This window comes from Drosophila miranda, chromosome XL (assembly GCF_003369915.1).
Source record: "Drosophila miranda strain MSH22 chromosome XL, D.miranda_PacBio2.1, whole genome shotgun sequence".
Classification (NCBI taxonomy): domain Eukaryota; kingdom Metazoa; phylum Arthropoda; class Insecta; order Diptera; family Drosophilidae; genus Drosophila; species Drosophila miranda.
The window spans coordinates 10,923,537-10,942,527 of NC_046673.1; the positions used below are offsets into that span (position 1 = coordinate 10,923,537).

The 18,991-nt window shown below is 44.5% G+C and overlaps 1 protein-coding gene across 1 annotated transcript; it reads right to left on the reverse strand.

The window, feature by feature from the left end:
• Positions 1-11,814: 11,814 nt before the first annotated feature.
• LOC108151634 lies at positions 11,815-12,718 on the reverse strand. Its single transcript, XM_017280342.2, has 2 exons — positions 12,567-12,718; positions 11,815-12,487 (listed from the first exon to the last, which is right to left on the reverse strand). Exons 1-2 carry the CDS (start codon positions 12,631-12,633, stop codon positions 12,060-12,062), a joined length of 495 nt encoding a protein of 164 aa, XP_017135831.1. The 5' UTR covers positions 12,634-12,718; the 3' UTR covers positions 11,815-12,059.
• Between the last annotated feature and the right edge of the window lie 6,273 nt (positions 12,719-18,991).

Consider the following 18,991-nt stretch of genomic DNA (forward strand, 5'->3'; position numbering starts at 1 on the left):
GAATGGATGATAGAGAGATGCATGGCGTAATGAGGACAGAGGGAGAGGAAGGAGTACTGGGAGGTCACAGAAAATGAGCAAAACAACAAAGGCAATATAAAGACAAATTTTTAATAATAAAAAGTAAACAATGAAAAAAGTTAAAAATTCTTTTATTTGTTTGAGAGTATACCTATGTTTTGAATTTGAATTCAAATTGTTCAATTTTGATAACAACTTGATAACGATAACGGAGCACGGCACCGATTAATATAAAGCCGCTCTCTAGCGATGAAGGAGCAAAGCCCTCTAGGGGAAAAATTAAATTTCAAAATTGAAGTTTACATTGTGTCCGCCAATGGAAATGCATGCGCTTATCATCTTTATGGCCACTACTTCTGACAAAAGAGGGCGGGCTGAGATTAGGCAACTCTGCACGGGTTCAGTTTTTACATAAGACATGGTACTGCTTTAGTGTTGTTTTTACATAAGAGATGACACTGCTCTGGTTCCCTTATGTACAAAACAGAGGGCACTTCATTTATATTGTGACCTAGATGGCGGCGTGGAAATTGTTGGCGCTATCTAGTGCTCATGAAGTTAGAGAAGGAATTCAAGCAAAATTTTCAAATGAAATAAAAATGCCCTTTTGAAAAGGACTACTTCGAGTACGAGATCGTCTCTAAAATTTGTTTAAAAATCTAGAAAGAAGTCATTATGAACCCATCAATAAAATATATGTTTTTGTGGGATCAGCATCTATAGTTTAGAATATATGGACTTACTTTTCCGATCAAGTATATAATACATAAAACATTTTAAATTAAAAAATCCGCCTAAAGTCAAATAATTCAGAACATGAGAAAAAATCGCTTTTATATGAGCACTTCCATTCAGGCATTTCGTACAGAAGTTTGACAAAATGTTAAACAAAATAATGAAAAAGTCAAACAAAATTATTCTAGCTCAATAGGTTTTGGGTAATTGAACCTACGGTTTTAAAGGTATATGTAAGTACAAATTTGACCGGACGTTGCGTTACAAAAAACAGAAGTGACTTATGAGGTTAGGGTACAAAATAGCGAAACTCCGCAAACTGGGTTGGACTATCTATATACAAATTTGTCTGCACATACATATGTACATATGTATATCAAATATTCAATTTGATTTTCCAAGCTATTTGTTGTAAGTCCGTGGAGAAATTGACCTGCATTACTGGCATAGTGTTACCGAAAACTGGGGAAAACCTTTTATTAAGAATTACCCCTCTTATAAGAGATAATACTAAAGAAAAAATAACTACAAGAATTGCAAACTTTTGACTTTTTTATAGGGTTCAAAGTAAACTGGGAAAATTCGGTAACTTTCAATAAATGAAATAATGTCGGGACAGGAGTGGAAAGGGAAACCTGTTTTTATTGACATTTAATGTTTTTTGGCATGGTAGACTTTTTGGCGGAAATGCCCATATTCTCATTATTAAACCATTCAATACAGGGTATTACACTGTCGAGGCACTCGACTACGATGCCTTGAAGATATGTTGCACACTCAAGAGTTAATGGCAGAAAAATTAAAATCTAGATGGAGCCACAGGTCTCCAATTCAGTTAGACGCGAACAATTATTAAGGCGAAACTACTATATTAGCTAGTCCTCTTAAACTTGCGCTTTCAATCACTCAATCAATGGCTTAGTTAATGTCGAAAAGGTGTGTTCCCCTCCCACAATCATGCAATCAAGACTCATAAATGAGTGGGGAAGCATTCATCAGTTCAGTCGAAAGATCATAATGGGGGAAGAACATCATTTTTCTTCGAATAATTTTGGAAAATAGGTGCTATAAATTGTAACGGATTGCAAGAGGGGGCGCCTCTTCTCTCCCAACAAAAACCTGGAAACTGGTCGACTTTTGATGCCTCTTTTGTTTCGGCTTTTTTGTTTGTGCCTCCGCCTCATGTATCCTCTGTTGCTTTTCGTGTTTTTGTGGCTTTTCATTTTTCCCAAACAACGAGACGAGCAGCAACCGTCTCGTGATTAATTACATTTTCTTTTACCGGTTTTCTCTTTAGACTTTTTTCAATTCAATTTTTTCGGCTTCGATAGTGGAGTGTGGAGTGTGCAGTGCAGTGCAGCGCCGTCAACGTCGCTATTTGAAATTAAATTTTGATTAATTGCAGCCGCCGATGGTCCGAGTTTCGACGTTCGACGTTCGATGGCCCGATGGTTGGATGGTCGGCACCTTTTTGGTGTTTTTTGTTTTTTTTGTGGACGGCGCTACGGGAAAAGTGTTTTGCAGCCGCACTCGGAATTCGCTGCACTTGCCGACAGTCGGCCTGCCCCGCACACCCTCACCCTCCCGCTGGGATGAGGATGAGCGGACGGACCGTCCGTCAAGAAAAAACGATGTCTGGAAACGAAATAATTTTCAGGTGTGAAAAATTTTAAAATGCGCTTTCAATTTGCGCTGCCCGAGCCGACAACCGAATGCACAAGGAAGCAGAAGGAGGGGCAGGAGCAGTGAAGAAAGAAGTAGAGAAGAGGCAGAAGGAGGAGTAGCAGCAGCAGCAGAAGAGCGCGCCCCATTAACGCAGCAACCAAATAAAGTCATTACCAATGGACTTGGCCAGAGGTAGGGGTAAGAGCAGGAACAAGGGGCAGGAGCAACAGCCAGGAAAAGCGGCAGAGGCAGGGGAAGAAGCAGGAACCGAGAAGCAAGAGGAACAAGTACAAGACGGCAGGGAACGACAGTGGTTACCTTCTAATGTGCCCCCAAACAATTTGCTACATAAACCCTGCTGCTGCTGCTGCTGCCACACCTACCTGCTGCCAGTGCCAGTGCCAGTGCCAGTGCCAGTGCCAGTGCCAGGGCCAGTGCCAGTGCCAAAACATGCAATGTGGCTCAGCACGCTCGTCCGTCCACTGTCCGTCTGCCTCATAGCCATAGCAGCCGCCACCGTCCACCGAAAGCGCACTCTTCAATCCTAGAAAAGACGGCCCTCGTTTGCAGCAAGCATCCCCCCGCCCGCACCCACCATATCCAAAAGTCACTTTTCGTGTCTGCAGAGCCAGAGCCTCCACTGCAGCTCCACCCTCGTGGCGGCTCTGTTGCTCTCTGGGACTGAGACTGGGACTGGGACCTGGAGATCAGATAACTCAATTATTCGCGGCGTAAACAAATGCTGCCTTTCAGGGTTTTAGCCAACATCCCAACAGCCCGTCCAACGTCCATCTGCAGCCTCCCAGAGCCCTCTCTCAGCCCTCTCTCTGATGCCCTGATGCGCCGCCTCCTGCCAAGCAGGATGGAATGGGAGTGGGGAATGGGCATGGGTTATTATCCCAGGCATAAATGGATTGTAAACGTGATTTTTATAGTCATTTAGCATAATAATGCATTTTATGGTTTTAGCCCAGTCGGAAAGGAGCACTCACTCGAGCATCCATTCGGATTGGGACTCGGACTCCGACTTGGAATAGTACTGCTGCACTGGCACTCGGGATTGCGCCGACCTTCTCTCTGGACCCCCTTTCTTCCCTCTAACACTTCTCTCGGGCGCTGCTATTCCGCTGACTCTTCCCGGGAAGGGGCCTTTTCTTTTCGCCAAAATGATTCTGGACTTTGTTTAGTTGAAAAAACTATCTTCTGTGTGCTGAAGAATAAGGGAAAAAGAATGGGGGAAAAGAGAGTAATACCCGGAATTCATTTTCGATGAAATCTCGATAATACATCGATTAGCAGCACTTTTCAATAATGTTTTATTTGAGCTTTTGGTAACTAAAGAGGGGAAATATTTCAATTCAATGTATACGATTTTTGGGAGGAATATTGAAAAAACTGAATGGCTAATTGCCACAGAGAAGGAGAGAGTTATTGTCTGTCCCACTTAATGCATCACTTTTCTCAGCACATAAAATCACGTTATTCTGAAACCGCATAAACGCATTTCACAAAGACTTTTGAAGAGATCTCTCTCGACTCTCGGACTCTTTTAACCAATTTGCGCCCCGTTCACGTTTGTTATTCACGCTTTTCAATTGAGAACACGCCGCCAGTTGGGGCAGCAGCACTCCACTCCCCTACCCTACCCTACCCTACCCTGCCGTGCCGCTCTGTGAGGCAGGGGGATCACGGCTGGGGCCTCGTTTTATTGTTTGTCTTCTTTATTACAAGTTAAAGCGTAATTACTCAACAAATATGCGGCAATTTGCAAGCGAACAGTGAACAGCCGAAGCTCCAAACGAAACACACACAGCGAGGGAGCGGGAGAGGTAGAGAGAGAGAGAGAGAAAGAGGAGGAACACGAACCTGAAGCTGAAGTTAAAGATGAAGATGGAGTCCTACAACTCTTCTTCGATTGCAGTGTGCCCCTGGGGTTGCTGCAATGCCCGAAATCAATCGACCAAATGTCTGGACTGTAAATTTGTTTTTATTTATTTCCCACTCACAAAACTGGAGCTGGAGCTGGATCTCTGAAGGTAGAAGTCGGCTCTGAAGGTGTGTTGTGTTGCGTTGCTTCTTGATGTTAGCCGACACCCGAGACGCCCGAGACACCCGAGACACCCGAGACACGGAGCAGAGAAATGAAATGAAGTAATCCAATTTGCCCACCGGTTGTCCTTTTGGCCAAAGGCCCAAGGTGCTTATTAGTGCCTCCAACCCCCTCTCCACCCTTCTTCCGAAGGATTGAGTGACGGCCTGACGGACTGCTGTTGCTGCTGCTTCTGCTGGATGGGGTTCTCTGGATGGGAGATGGTACTGTGTCCATTTAACGATACCCCGCAAATGCGCATAAAACGCTGTTAACTTTTCCATAAATCTCAATTTGATGACCCATCCCCTCCAACCCCCACCACACCACACCACGAGCTGTTGCAAGTGTGGGGGTTCTAGGGGTGTTAAGCGTTCGTCCTTGCCCCCGATTCTCCAATGTGCTGCCGGAATTATTATCGCAATACTTATCAAACAATAAAGTGAACTAAAAACAAAAGTTCTGCACTCTCCGACGAGTGTATGTAGATTTATGCGAGCATACTATATGATTTACACTCGTATTTCGGTTCAGCCTATCTTCGGTTTTGATCACGACCAAACCGCACGCGACCTTCATAAAAATATAGAAGTAATTTTCAAATTATTTCCAGCAGGCCAGCAGCAGCAGCAGCAGCTTTGTTTTGGGGTTCGTCGTATCCCGTCTCATCATCTCATCGCATCTCCATTTTTGGGTGTCGTTTGACTGTCAGAAATGTCGAATGTTTATCAAAACAAGTAAATCGCATAAAAATAGAGCCATTGTCAAGGGTCCAGGCTCTCGTTTTGGTCGTGTGCCCATTGCCAAGGGGAGGATTCAACGGTTTCTTGATGGTTAGGGTTAGGGTTCGAGGGTTCGAGGATTCGAGGATTCGAGGATTCGAGGGTTTGTCCAGAGACAATGTTGATGCTGGTTCCCTGATTAGCCGCCGCCGCATATACACTCGTAAATCGTACTTAAGCCATTATAAATTGTTATCCCATCATCCCATTGGACACGACCGACAATTCATCCGGAATATTGCTCTTGGATGGGAATAGGAAATCTGAGTAAAATTATGTTAAGTCCAAGGGCATGGGAAAGTGTCTGATAGGATATTCTTGAGATTTTTCCTTGGCTTTAACCCACTCGAAGTTTGTTCTATGGAACCATTGCATTGATTTGGAGAAGAAGAATACTGAAAATCAAGGACTTGCCTCTCTGACAAAGGATGCACTCGTTTCTCTACTAAAAATTACCAAATCACCACTGAAATAGATCACCATTACCGAAGCCTGTTGCGCGCGGATCTTTGGCATAAAAAGCAACACAACCGACCGAGGAGCGCTGCTGCATTGCCCGCTACTCGTATAACCAAACCAACCGAACTTAACATGCAGAAAAGGATCAATTTTGATTTAATTTCGAGTAAAAATAAAGCTAAAAACATATAAATTTAAGGCAGAATCTCTTTTCTTCTTGGGAAAGATATCAAAGATCATTGTTTATCCCTGTTTCGTTGCATCTCACCATTGCTGTGGATGCTTCGACTCTATCATGTGGCTGCGGAGTGTCTATCAGATATTCCCTTGTTTTGCTAATCCCATTGCCGCTCGCTCTCATCATCGCCTTCCCACGCTCTAAACAACTATTAGCAGGCCACTTTACAGGCAATACCCGCTAAGCCCAACCCAAAACACAAGCCACCAGTCAAACAAATCGGACTCCCAGGCAGACGCTAATCCTTGTCGATTGCTCACTTTAATGCCGGCCACCCTCCGGGGCTTCAGAGCTCCTGCCTCCCTGTGTTTCTGCCTCCTTGCCTCCTGGCAGGGCCTTCTATTTGCGTCATGTTGTACATGTTAAGCCGACAAATCGGTTGCGATTGATTAAAGTGCGAGTCGAGTCGAGCCGAGCGCCGCACAGTGCTCTCTTCATCCCCGGTGATTGCTATCTTGACTTCAGTTTTCGGGGTTTCGGGGTTTCGGGGTTTTCGATTTTTGGTGTTTGGTTTTTTTTTCGGCTTTTGGAAATCTGACAAAAGCCTCTACCCGTCTCGAAAGGTAAGCCGCTGACGGCGTCCACCTTGCCCTGTCAAGCCACCTCCTTTGTTGTCCTTTTTGCGCTAAGCGCGTGAAATTTGTCATATCCTTATCGGCAAGCAGCGCACCGCTGCTGTCTCATCCTCATCCTCGGCATCCTGTCTGGTGGTTAGTTTGGCTACTCTCCCAAAAAGGGAGCACCAAAGGAGGCGTGAAATATCCACAGAATGTGCCACGTACTGGCAGGCAATCCTCTCAAGCGTTTTGGTCCCAGCGGAGGCGCGCTCTTGTGGTTTCCAAGCCGTGAAATCGATGCGTGTGCTCGTGTGCCGTTGAGTTGCGTTGCGAGCGAGTGCCAAGGATTTGCGACTTAGTTGCCACAACGAATGGGTCACCATTTGAAGGATATTCGTTGAAGGAGTCCCCAGGGGCACATCAATGGATCTTTGGTTGGTTTCTCTAAAGTTTGAAGGTCCTTTAAAGATATTTCCTTACCGAATTGCTGATTTGATGGGGTCACCAATCGATGGGATATTCACCATTTAGTGTGGGGGTCACCATAAGAGTTGAAGGCATTACAAAGATCCAGCGATTGTTCTTTTGGAGGATCAACGTCCTGCTTTCTATCATTCGTATGGTCTGCTCTTTGATTTTTGTAAAAAAAAGTACCCTTTGGAGCTTTACAGACTTAATGTCCTTCCATAATGTCCGTGCCCTGGGGCGCAGGTCACTTCCGGGCAGCAGTCTGACAGGACCCCAGCTGAGGAGAGTCCTTCCACAGGCAATCAGTGCTGCTAGCCATTAGGAAGGGGAACAGGAGGAGCCAGCCAGTGACTATCCCACAGTTTTGAGAGATCTGCTGTGGCAATTAATGCGCCACCTGATCGGCCTTGGGCAGCGCGTTACGTTTCCGCGCTCCAGTTATGCACCACTTGCCACACTTGCCACACACTTGTCTCCGCCCTTCGGTCTGGCTGGCTGGCTGGCCACGCCTCCTTCTCCACCGAAGGGCTGTGGGCACTGCCACTGTTACAATTTTGTCGCTCTTTTTTGGCGGCAGTAATTAACATTGTTTTTCTTATGGCTGCTCCTGCATTTGCTTCTCTTTCTGGCACCCTCTTGCTCCTCTTTGTAGCACCTCTTCGGCCCTTACTTCGCAGGCCCCTACTCGCGGCAGTTTCTTCTTTGCATTCTTCTGTGGCTGCTCTTTTTGCATATGCGCATTGCGTTTATTAATGTCATCAACGCCCCAGCTCCGACTCCAGTGGCAGCTCCCATTTCTGCCCCTCGATGCTACGGCTGTGCCACACTCTGGGGCACAGTTGAGTTGACAACTCAATTGTTTGTGGTCGAGTCGACGCTGTGGACGCTGCTACGCTCATCATCAAAGCGACATCAATTAAAATGATTTCTGCGATCGGCAGGGCAGCAGAAAAAAGCAAAAAGGCTAATTAAACGCCTAACAGTAAGCCAAAGGCAGTGGCAGTGGCACTGGCATGGGGCACTGGCATGGGGCAGGGGCAGGGGCAGGGGCACAAAAAATTGGAGCTAATTTGATTAATATGCCACTGCGACGGGGAGTGTGGTTGGGGCGAAATGGCACTTGAATGGGGCTACTGTGGGCCTAATGATGGGAAGTGCGAACGCATTTTGGCTCCCAAGACGCGTAGCGTAATTGCGAAAGTAATTAGTGCAAAGCGTTCAATTGCGATACTCTCGCACTTGAAGGCCCCCCCCCCACCTCCCACTGGAAGGGGAGCCAGCCCCAGCAACTGTACATCGAATAATCGAAGGGGAGGAGGATTCCCACATTTAGACATCGCCTCATCACTCCATCCACTCTTCAGTGGCTACCGCAAACCATTAACCCATTCTTAATAACCCAACTCCTTGGAATAATACCCCTTCTCATAGCCCCTATCCATTAGAGATGCCTGTATTCAGAATAAGAATCGTAAGGGGATTCCCTAGCGGCAACGCTTCCCCATCTTTCGGGCAGCCTTCGGACGATGTTTGCACACCTGAAACGATCGAAAGGTTGTCAGTGGGCCAGTGATCTGTGAATGTGGACAGCGCGAGTAGGTCCCTAGATATTTCCCCATTATTCAAAATCTCACAGCTTCCATGAGGTTGTCCAATGAATGGTTGTGTTGCGAAATTTGTTCATTATCCTATGAACACGATCAACAATTGCTATCACAAAGGGTAAAATAATTTAGGAATAATGCTAGTCCCAGAAGCCTTTGTAGTGTCACAAGTCAAAGATCAAGTCACACAAAACATACAAATTACTGCAAATGCAATTACATATATTTCTATAAATTTACAATGGACCAAATCAACCCCAAACCCTTGTCATCGGGGTTGCCCTATATAATTGGCATTTTACATGGCAAGCCCCTCCAGCGTAAGTATATTAAAGGAAAAGTATATGGGGAATCGGGAATTGACTTCTCCTCCTACTCGTAGGGGCCGCCGTGGATGATATGTGCCGTCAAATCGAAGCGTGTGCTCAGATGGATGAAGCCATGATGGCCCTCATCCGTTCATTCGACACCCCCAAGGAGGCTGTGCAGTATGGGATAGAGTTGGGCGTGGATATGGGCCTTCTCGCCCAGTTGAATGGGATACTCCGCATTCCTATCAAGTTGGCTAAACGCAGTCCCGGGGACAAGCCCCCATGCAACATCGGGGTTGAGTACATAGATCTACGGAGCAGTGTCCAGCAACGCCACGGATTAGGAGTCTCTGCTCAGCGACGAGAAGGGGGAGCCCTGTGACAGCATTTAGAAGCCTCTCATCCCCAGACCAAGAACTCCGACTGAACCGAATGAACAGACCTCTGACCCCCTAACAACATTCCATCGTAGCAGGTGGGCAAGCCCAGGGACCAGAGGAAGTTGACCAAGACCCGTGTTAGCGGCACTGCAGGAGGCGCTGGTGGGAAGTTCCCGCGATCCAAGCGTGCCAACCGATTCGAACACTATTTACCAAAAACACCCATGCTTGATTGTTGATTACACCATGATGGAAAATGCCTGAGTTTTGATTTCTTTAAACAGGCAGCCACCGTTAGATCCGTTCTTTCCACATATTGTAATTTTATACCCAACTTTATGCCTTAGACAATGTATTGTAGCATATTGTACATACCCTCTGTATTTCAGATCCATTACTGATGCTTTATATCTGATTTGAATATCACAATCCAGTATCATTTCATACTTCTGAATATTCGTCCCTGATCTTTACTGCATCATTGATCTGCTTCCTGGTCTCTATGGTTTTTTTAAAGAATGAATTACACTTACAAGATTTAAACGCATTTAAATATTATCTTTGGTGGGAGACCTCTAAAAGCGCTCACATTTGGTGGCTGCATCGCCCTGGTCGGAGTCCCAGGAAGATCCAGTCGACTCTTGCCACGCCCAAGCCCCTACGCAGATAAGCAGAAGAATCAGTGGGCCAGAGGGTGAGTAGTGGAAGAGGATACGGGGAGCAGAAGAATCAGGCAGCCAGGAAGAGACCAGAGTATCAGAAGAGCTGAAGAGCAGAGTCCCAGAAGGGGCTGAAGGAGTGGGGGAAGAGGAGGAGGAGGAGACCTAACAGAGGAAAAGGCCGCACCATTTGCGGCTAATTTTGTAAATCATGATATCGTAATTAATTTTTGCAGCAGGCACCGCAGAAACAACAATGCAACAATGCGGGGCAGGCAACACCAACACAAAGTCTGGCAGAAAGAAAAGGGATCCGTTGCCTTCGTCTCCTCCTCCCACCATTCTCTCGTTTTAGCCAGAAATCCTCGGAGTCGAAGGCGAAGTCGAAATCTCTGCCTCCGCGTGGCACACACAGAGAAAGAGAAAAAACCAATTAATATTTGAGCAATGCTCCTGCGGCAACAATTAAAGTCAACGGCAATGGCAATGCAGCAACAACAGAAACAACAGCCTGGAACGGCAACGGACAAGAAAAGATTTTTATTGAGATCTCAAAGATGCAAAGTGATTCGAATTTGATTGCACCGCGCGTGCGCTGTGGCAACGTTCCTCCATCTCCCCCTTGAGGGACTCGCTCCCTCTCTCTCTGTCTGTCTCTGTGGCATCTTCATTCCTGCCTCTCGGTTCTGCCCCGTTTGTCGGCCAGCAGAGGCGCAGTGGGGCGTCAGAGGTGTGAAAACCCTGCTGGGTCTTAATGCAAGCTAATAAGAAGCAGCACCGAATGGTGCACGGTGCAGGGTGAAGGGAGCAGGGCACAGGGAGCACGGTGCAGGCGGCACCCAGAAAGAGAACTCCGACAGTCGGATCGTTTGGCCCTTGATCGGTGGTTACATGCAACCGAAATACAGGGACAAAGCGAGAATGAGAGTTGGGGGGATGTGGATGTGGCATGACCAATGTGATGGACACTCCGGGAGTGGGGAATGATTGGCAGTAACCAATGATCGGCATGGAAGATCACTTCATTGGGAGAATAAGGAGAGAAAGCTCAAATCTGGTCTGCAAGAACGCAAGAACGGAACGGTAGTGAGAGGTGAAACAATAAATAGTCAGCGGATAAGAACATCAGAGCTGATCTGCATTTGAATCATAACCTAAAGAAGTATCATCTACAACATCCGAAAGAACTTGTTAGAATGACATGCAATCGAATATTATTATTAGATCGTAGCAAAAACGTATCACACCTCCCACCCCACCAACCGATGGGCACTGCCGCATGACGGACGGCGCGTTTATCCGAACCGGTCTTGTACATGCAGGAAAGATAGGTAGATGCTAGACTAATTAATATTTATGGAAAATGAGAGCTAAACTGACTAAGAGAACTAAACATGCACTCATTTATGTATTAACAATTTATGAGAAGATGGAAATCAGTAGCAGATAGTAGAGTACACGAAGGAACAAAGTTACTATAAAGTTAAGAGTGGATCTAATAGGAATAATGAAGTTTATGCGGCTCAACAAGCCAGGGCCATTCACGTCACCCCTGATCATGTTGTGTATCGAAATCATACGAATCTTTTTTTCCACGTTCCACGTTTTCCAAGGAACTTGTTAAACTTCAACAAACAAAATACCCATAAAAAGTAGGCAGAAATCTTAAGAAGGCCTAAATCAGCGTAAAGAACTCAACTGCATAATAAGAAATTAGAGAAAGTTTATCAGGAAACATCACTGTAGAGAAAGACTAGCTTCGAGAGTAGTAAATTTTTAGCAAGAATTCACAGTGCAAAATCAGACACGAATATTCAAAAGTAAAAATTGACTGTGAAATTGACAAAAATAAAGCTAATACCTTTTATTCAAATCATATGTAAAGAAAGATGCCATTTCGTTGCAGGAAAGGAGGAATCATCTGTAGAGGAAAAATCAGATATTGAACAGATTGTTTTTTGGGGTTAATTTGGCATTGGTTATGACTAGGCTCCTAGATTTGACGCATATCCTTGCCACCGGCGCCTCCTGTAGTGATCTTAGCCCGGGTCTTGGTCATCTTCCGCTGGCCAATGCTACGATGGAAGGCTGTTAGTGGTTAGTGGTTCCAGGCAGTCGCTTCATTGCCGATCGGAGCACTTGGCCTGGGATGAGAGGCTCTTCAATGCTGTAACAGGACTCCCCCCTCTCGTCGCTGAACAGCGGCTCCTTATCCGCGGCGTTGCACAGAGACTCCTCGTTGTTGCACGGAAGCTCCCGCTGCTGAACACTGCTCCGAAGATCCACGTACTCAACCTCCACGTTGCATGGGGGCTCGTCCCCGGGACTGCGCTTGGCCAACTTGATAGGAATGCGGAGTATCCCATTCGACTGGGCGAGAAGGCCCATATCCATGCCCAACTCTATCCCATACTGCACAGCCTCCTTGGGGGTGTCGAATGAACGGATGAGGGCCATCATGGCTTCATCCATCTGAGCACACGCTTCGATTTGACGGCACATATCATCCACGGCGGCGCCTACGAGTAAGAGGAGAAGTCAATTCCCGATTCCCCATATACTATTGGTATTGGTATGCATGTCCTTTAAAATACTTACTCTGGAGGGGCTTGCCATGTAAAATGGCAATTATATAAGGCAGCACCGATGCCAAGGGGTTGTCCATTGCAAATTTGTAAAAAATATAATTATGCGTTTTTCTAGTTTTGTTATGTTGCGATATTGATACTGAATGAAATTACAAAGTGTTCTGAGACCGTATATTCCATTCCATTGACATTCAATCTGAAGTTGTACTCCCCCGAAAGCACACTCTCCCTCGAATCCCTGACACCTTATAGAGAGGGAATGATCCAACAGATTGCGCTGATTACGATACATTAAATCAATGATGCAGAGCCCCTTCTCCGTCTCCGACCTCGACTCGTCCCATGGCCATTCAGGCAATGTCCAGCCCATTTCAACCACACAACTTAACCTCCTTCCAACCACACAAATCGGTCAACTAAAACAGCCCCTTCTTCAGCTCCTTTCCCTGTTCCTTGTCCCTGGCTCTGGTATTGATATGGCAAATAAACCACTGAGTGGCAAAAGGCGACAGGGGGGAAGTCGACCCGTGAGGGGGACACAGCACAGAGACGTGTGGCACAGAAGCAGAGGAAGGCAAAGGCAAAGGCAAAGGAAAAGGAAATAAGAATCAAATCAAGCGACAAATAAATGTAACAAAATGTGGCAACAACAACAAAGCAGCGGGGCAGTGGTGGCAGTAGCACAGGCAGAAGGACATCCAAGGAGGCGGCCGCAAAAGGCGACCTCAAAACGGCTGCCTAAAAACTCAATTACATAACAATCTGTTCACATTTTTTCACACACCATCAACTTTAAATGAGCTAGAGGCTGCCGGCTCCTGCCTCCTGCCTCATTTCGGGGGCAAGGGATGCTTCTGCTTCTGCTGCTGCATGGCAATGCCAAAACGGTGGGCGGTGGGCCAAAAGCCACTCGAAATGAAATTACGAGCCCACACTACGAGGCAACAACAACAACAAGAACGACTAGAAAGAACTAATATCCTCGAGGGTCGAAGGTTGAGATACCCTTACAGATTCTTTTGTATGATTTTTGGATTTTGGATACAATTTGATTTGAGCTAGGACAAATTTGTGATATTGCTTACTGCAGAGGCACACGTGCCTCGACATCAAGATACTCACTGGAGGAAACTCTCACTGGGAGAGAGCGACTTTATGAGTACCGAGTATAAAACCCATGAAAAACCGAAAATGTAGCTTGATTCAGAAAAATAATGAATATTTTCTCTCAGACAAAGTTTATGAATGGATTATATACTTACATGAAAGACACTAAATCATTCCAATTTAAGCCAATCCAAAGCCACGAAGAGTACTACTGCTAATTTGTAGCAGGAATTATAAGCATATCATTCACAGCATTGTTGCATTCTTTTTCACGATATGTTTTATAAAAAAGTAACCCACAATAAACAAAATACAGCTGATGTTTTATAAGCTCCCAGGGATTCCAAAAGTTATTTTCAGTGAATGAAACACAAGAAATGAGTCGGAATTCTGCAATAATCACCAAACTAGTTACAGCTTTAGCAGAAATCAATGAAAAAGTGATCGCATAGAAATAAGAGCATATGATCCTAATAGCGGAGTTGCAGATGAAAGTCCCCATACCCGTCTTCAAGAGTATATAATACATGTCGCCACGAATGTACGAGTATGCTGCAAAGTTGAGGGTTGGCCAAGAGTAGAGTCTAGCCCAAGGACGAGACGGAGGAGGATGTCTAAGGGGGAGGGAGGTGGGCAGACAGGGCCATAACAACCGGGGGACACAAATTACAATGTAATTTATTTGCCGCCGGAGCGCACAAACAGCGTGGAAGGGAGGCAGGGGACCGGGACCGGGACCTGCCCAGAAGTTGGCGCTAGGGAAAATCAATCGCGACAGCACCCAAAAGAGCAAGGACCAAGGAGCATCCGGTAGAGCCCCGAGAGAAGAATGTATTATATATTTTTTGGGGGTTGACAGGCGACAAACGACAGACAGACGGACAGACCAGAGACGAGCATCAAACTAGCCAATGAATGTCAATCGTTGTTGTCGTTGATGGCTTTGATGTCCTCATCGTCGTCGTCTTTGTCGTTGAAGGAATGTGCCAAAATTCCCTTCAGAAAATCCCCGCATAAGATGGCAGCCATCAAAGTGATGGGCAGCACTGAGAGTGTTGGACAATGCCATCATAGCGCAATGTTTAATAGAAGCATATAGGTGTATGCTTATGTTTTCTATGTATAAAGAATATATCTCATAAAGAGGTCATTAGCAGTACGGAAAGTCTTAGAATTATAGAAAATTATGTTGCCCCTCCCCCCACTTAATGGTCTAAGTGGAGTGCTGTAAAATACTCATAGTAAGGACATTTTTAGTCTTTAAAATGGTTTGCATAATGAGGATAGATGCAGTGAACAAATTTATGTATTGGCGGATCAGTTTTTTCATTCTTATTCTTAAGTCCAGTGGAAAGTCCAACCCCATTAAGAGAATGTATGTGAAGTTCAATAGAAACAGCACAATCGAATGAGGAATAAGTGTTGGATAGCAAAGAAGGTATTCAATTTTTTGTGGGATTTTGCTACGAGTACTACTTTTTCTGAAGGTTTTAGTAATGCTCCCGGTATCCAGGATATTTCCAAATTCGATTCGATCTCCATGGAGCATTTAGTTTAGTTGTTTTGTCATTTGTCAAGATTGTTCCCCCATTGTCTGTCTGTCTGTCTGTCAGTATGTGGGGGCGTGCGTGTGTGCCAAGTCATTGCAATTTTATGAGCCTAATGACGAATCCACCCATCCTCCCACATTGAAGCCGCATGGATGGAGCGGTGGAGATGGGGACTTCGATTGGAGGACGTTTCGGGTATTGTTTTTCATTATGTCTACGCTCTCTTTCTGAATGTCAAAATGGATTTTCGAACATGTCTGCTAACGATGTTGTTTTTCTTTGATTTTTCCCCTCCACTCCGCTGGTGGGTGGGGGCACAGCCACATCTCTCACGTATAGTTCTGTGTTGTTTTCTTGTTGCTGGTTCGCATTCGCAATTATTCATAATTCGTGGGCTCATAAAAATAAATGCGCTGCTTAGCGTAATTGCCATAATTTCGTGTGACTTGGCTTTGTGTGGTGTGCCATCCACTGGAGCAGGGGCAGCAACAGCAGCAGCAGTGGCAGTAGTGGCAGTGGTAGGGGCAGCCGCTATGTGAATAAGCGGTTGCAAAAGGATGGGGGAAACCACAGGGTTGTTGCCCATTCAGTGCAGGGGTTGCCACGCTTCGACTTTGGCTTGAATTGCAAACCGAGAGATTTTTTATTGTCGAAGACACCCAAAAAAGTGGGCGTTTCTATTAGCGACACACATGTGTGCTGTTGTGCCTCCTGGTCGCGCTGCATCTGTTGATCACTCGCTTAAATTTCAGTGGTTCGTGCCACAGAATCAGGATGGCCAGGATGCAAGCGGTGGGCGTGTCGCTGTCGCTGTCGCCCGGCTATGTTTTTGATGCCCACAATATGATATGCGGTTGACATCCTTGGGTTATGGTCTATCTGTCCCAATGAGGGCCAATTAACACGCTCATTAATTGGTCCAATCGTAAATCGAGACCACAACTGGCCACATTTTGAGGAATGGGAATGGGGGGAATAATTATCTTAGTTTTTGTTATCCCCTAATAGGATAATGAGACAGAAAAGTATTCAACGTGCGCTTTGAACCAATAGATAGAAAGATGGAAAATTAAAGATTTAAGGAAAACTGACGATAGGGAAATCATAGCTTTTACCAACGATAGATCGAAAGATGCAAAATCTAAGAAGAACTTATGATTCCAGCCTTTCAAAAGTTGTTCCTGAAAATTCAATATTCAATCTGTGCGATACAGGACCGACATCAGTGCCCCCTCCCCCACCCTGTTTTGCCATTCCCTCATTTATCATTAGTTATTTTCAAATACCATAAAACAGTTCTGCAATTTCCTGCCTGTCATTCCCTAAGTTTTCATATCCGTCCGCAATAATGCTACATCCCCCATCACCCACGCACATCCCGCATCGCTGCCCCTCTGGCATTTGATGGACAAATCAAAGAGACATTTTGAGCGTAAAATTCCCACACAAAGCATCCTACATTCCACATCCAATCCAAATTTGCCTGCTTGCAGCGAAAATTTCCCAGCTTGGCGTTTGGCCGATTTCCCATTATTTCGTCATGGAATTTCCCTGTATTCGTGTTGTGCTTTGGTTTCGTTTTTTTAGATACTTATGAGTTTTAACGTATATTTTAGTTGAAAACATAATTTTTTTTTAGGAATTTCCCATAATACGATTTTTCAGATGAGATTAATCAACAGATTCTAAGAGATTATGAAGTGAGTGAAAGATGTAGTACAGGATGTGGTGATATACAAGTGAAAATTCACTCTTTTTTCCAGCTATTTTTTGGGAGCGTGAAGTGACCGAGAAAGGTAGATGTTTGATTTTAACATTAATATGTAATAAATATAATACATATACATATAGTGACATCATTTTTATTAAAGCTCATCATGATCGTGTTGGGGGTAAACATTTTTCAATAGTCCATGCAAAATTTCCTGAAACAGATAAACCTGTCCATTCGTAAATACAGTAGGAGAAAATGATTAAATATCCCATGATATGGCTATAGATCTTTTTTTAATGAGCTGGCTGATGACTGTAATCATTTTCATTTCCAGTTAAGTTTTTCAAAAAGTTTATAGAGGACTTTGAAAAATAAGAATTAAAAAAAAAATTTATAAATATGTAAGAGAGCTTAGACTCTTCAAAAACTTCCATGATTTCGATTGGTTTTCAAGCTTTATAATCATCTACCGAAAATCTGGAGCAATTTCACTTCAATTCCTACACCCTACATGTTAAAAATCTTTTGAAATATCACTTAAAGAGATGTTGGTGGAGAAAGTATGCAGCATTACAATGATCTGGGAACTAACTTTTAACTCTTGAATGGAAATCTTTTTAAAATATCCCTCAAAATTATATACATTGGGATAACGTCAAATTACCCTAATTTTTAGTACCGAATTAGATCATCTCCACTCGATTAAGTATATTACGATTCTGAAGAGAGTAAGAGACACTACCCTCCAAGGTCTAATATAATGGTTTGGAGATATATATATTCATGTACATACATATGTGTATATTCTTATAGGGTTCCTTATTCATCTCCACTTGGGCAATGATCGTTCTTAAATATCTTTATAAGATATGAAGGCTACTGGGATCGAGAAGATCGGCGGAGAGTAGTGATTGGGATAGTACGGAGATCAGTTTGTAAGTTGTTCGTTATATAACACAATATTTACAAATTACAGTGGGGATCATCATTATATATGTATGATCAATTACGGATATCCAGATATACAGGAAGATCCAGTCAAGGAAGATGCTGATTAGAAAGCGAGAGTACTAGTTTCTACGATCAAAGATCTAATGGCATATTCAAAAAGTTTGGAATAATAAGTATCCTAGACTCTTGAATAAGTTCTGCAGTAATCTAAACGTGTTTCTTTCCTTATATTAATCTTCTTAAATTGTACCTTAAACAGAATCTCTGTAATGTGTTGTGTATTTTTCGAGATTTCTTTTAAAGGATCTCTGACTCAACTTCGATGTCCTCTTTGCGGAGTTCATCATCTGCGAGTATTGACAATCTGCCAGTTCCGCTTCAGTTGCCATCATCTCTTCACTCGAACAGATTCTGATTAGATGCACCTCAAGCATAACTTCAAAAATATTCCCCAATTCCCCGCAGTTCTGAGTGTTTTTCTCTCTGATTCTTTTTTTCAGCTCTCATCTATGGCCCCTCTTTTCCCCATTCTCTTCCCATTTCCCGATCCCATTTCCGGTTGGTTTTCTAAAAAAGTTTTCCCGCTACCTGGAGGCAAGAAAAAAAGAGAAGTGAAAACTTTTGCTGGCACAAAAAATAATTAAAATTCATTCGTTTGATTTGCAAAAGAATGTGGCAGGGGCACGGGGATTGGGGCCGGGGCTGTATGCGCGAAGGACATGGAGCTTTCGCCACCACCGTACCCTTGGTGGGGCAACGGTGGCGGCCATTTTGTTAAGGGGGTTTCTGGGGGAGCAAACTTTTGCAACAAACTGTAACAGAATTAATTAAGTTTCGGTACGCATGGAAATTTTATTAACAAAGTGGCAGGGGGCAGAATGGTGGGGTAAGGAATGAGGCGTTGGCTACCACAGGTGTGAGGGGGATGTGTATGTGGCAGGTCGATGGGTGGCTGGCTGTCGTTTTTCGCCCACTGGCGCTGTATGTCATTAATAAAATGAACACCAATACATGCAGACTGACAGAGAGAGAGAGAGAGAGAGAGAGAGACAAAGTTGCACATGTGACAAGAGAAAGAGAATGAGAGAGAGGTGTATGGAGAAAGAGGAAGAA

What these genes read in the sequence shown, in the direction of transcription:
- LOC108151634 (XM_017280342.2), bottom strand. Translation starts at nt 12,633, where the DNA reads ATGGACAACCCCTTGGCATCGGTGCTGCCTTATATAATTGCCATTTTA. An exon ending in ACATGGCAAGCCCCTCCAGA is followed by an intron (nt 12,488 to 12,566) that starts GTAAGTATTTTA and finishes TCTTACTCGTAG; the next exon opens with GCGCCGCCGTGGATGATATG.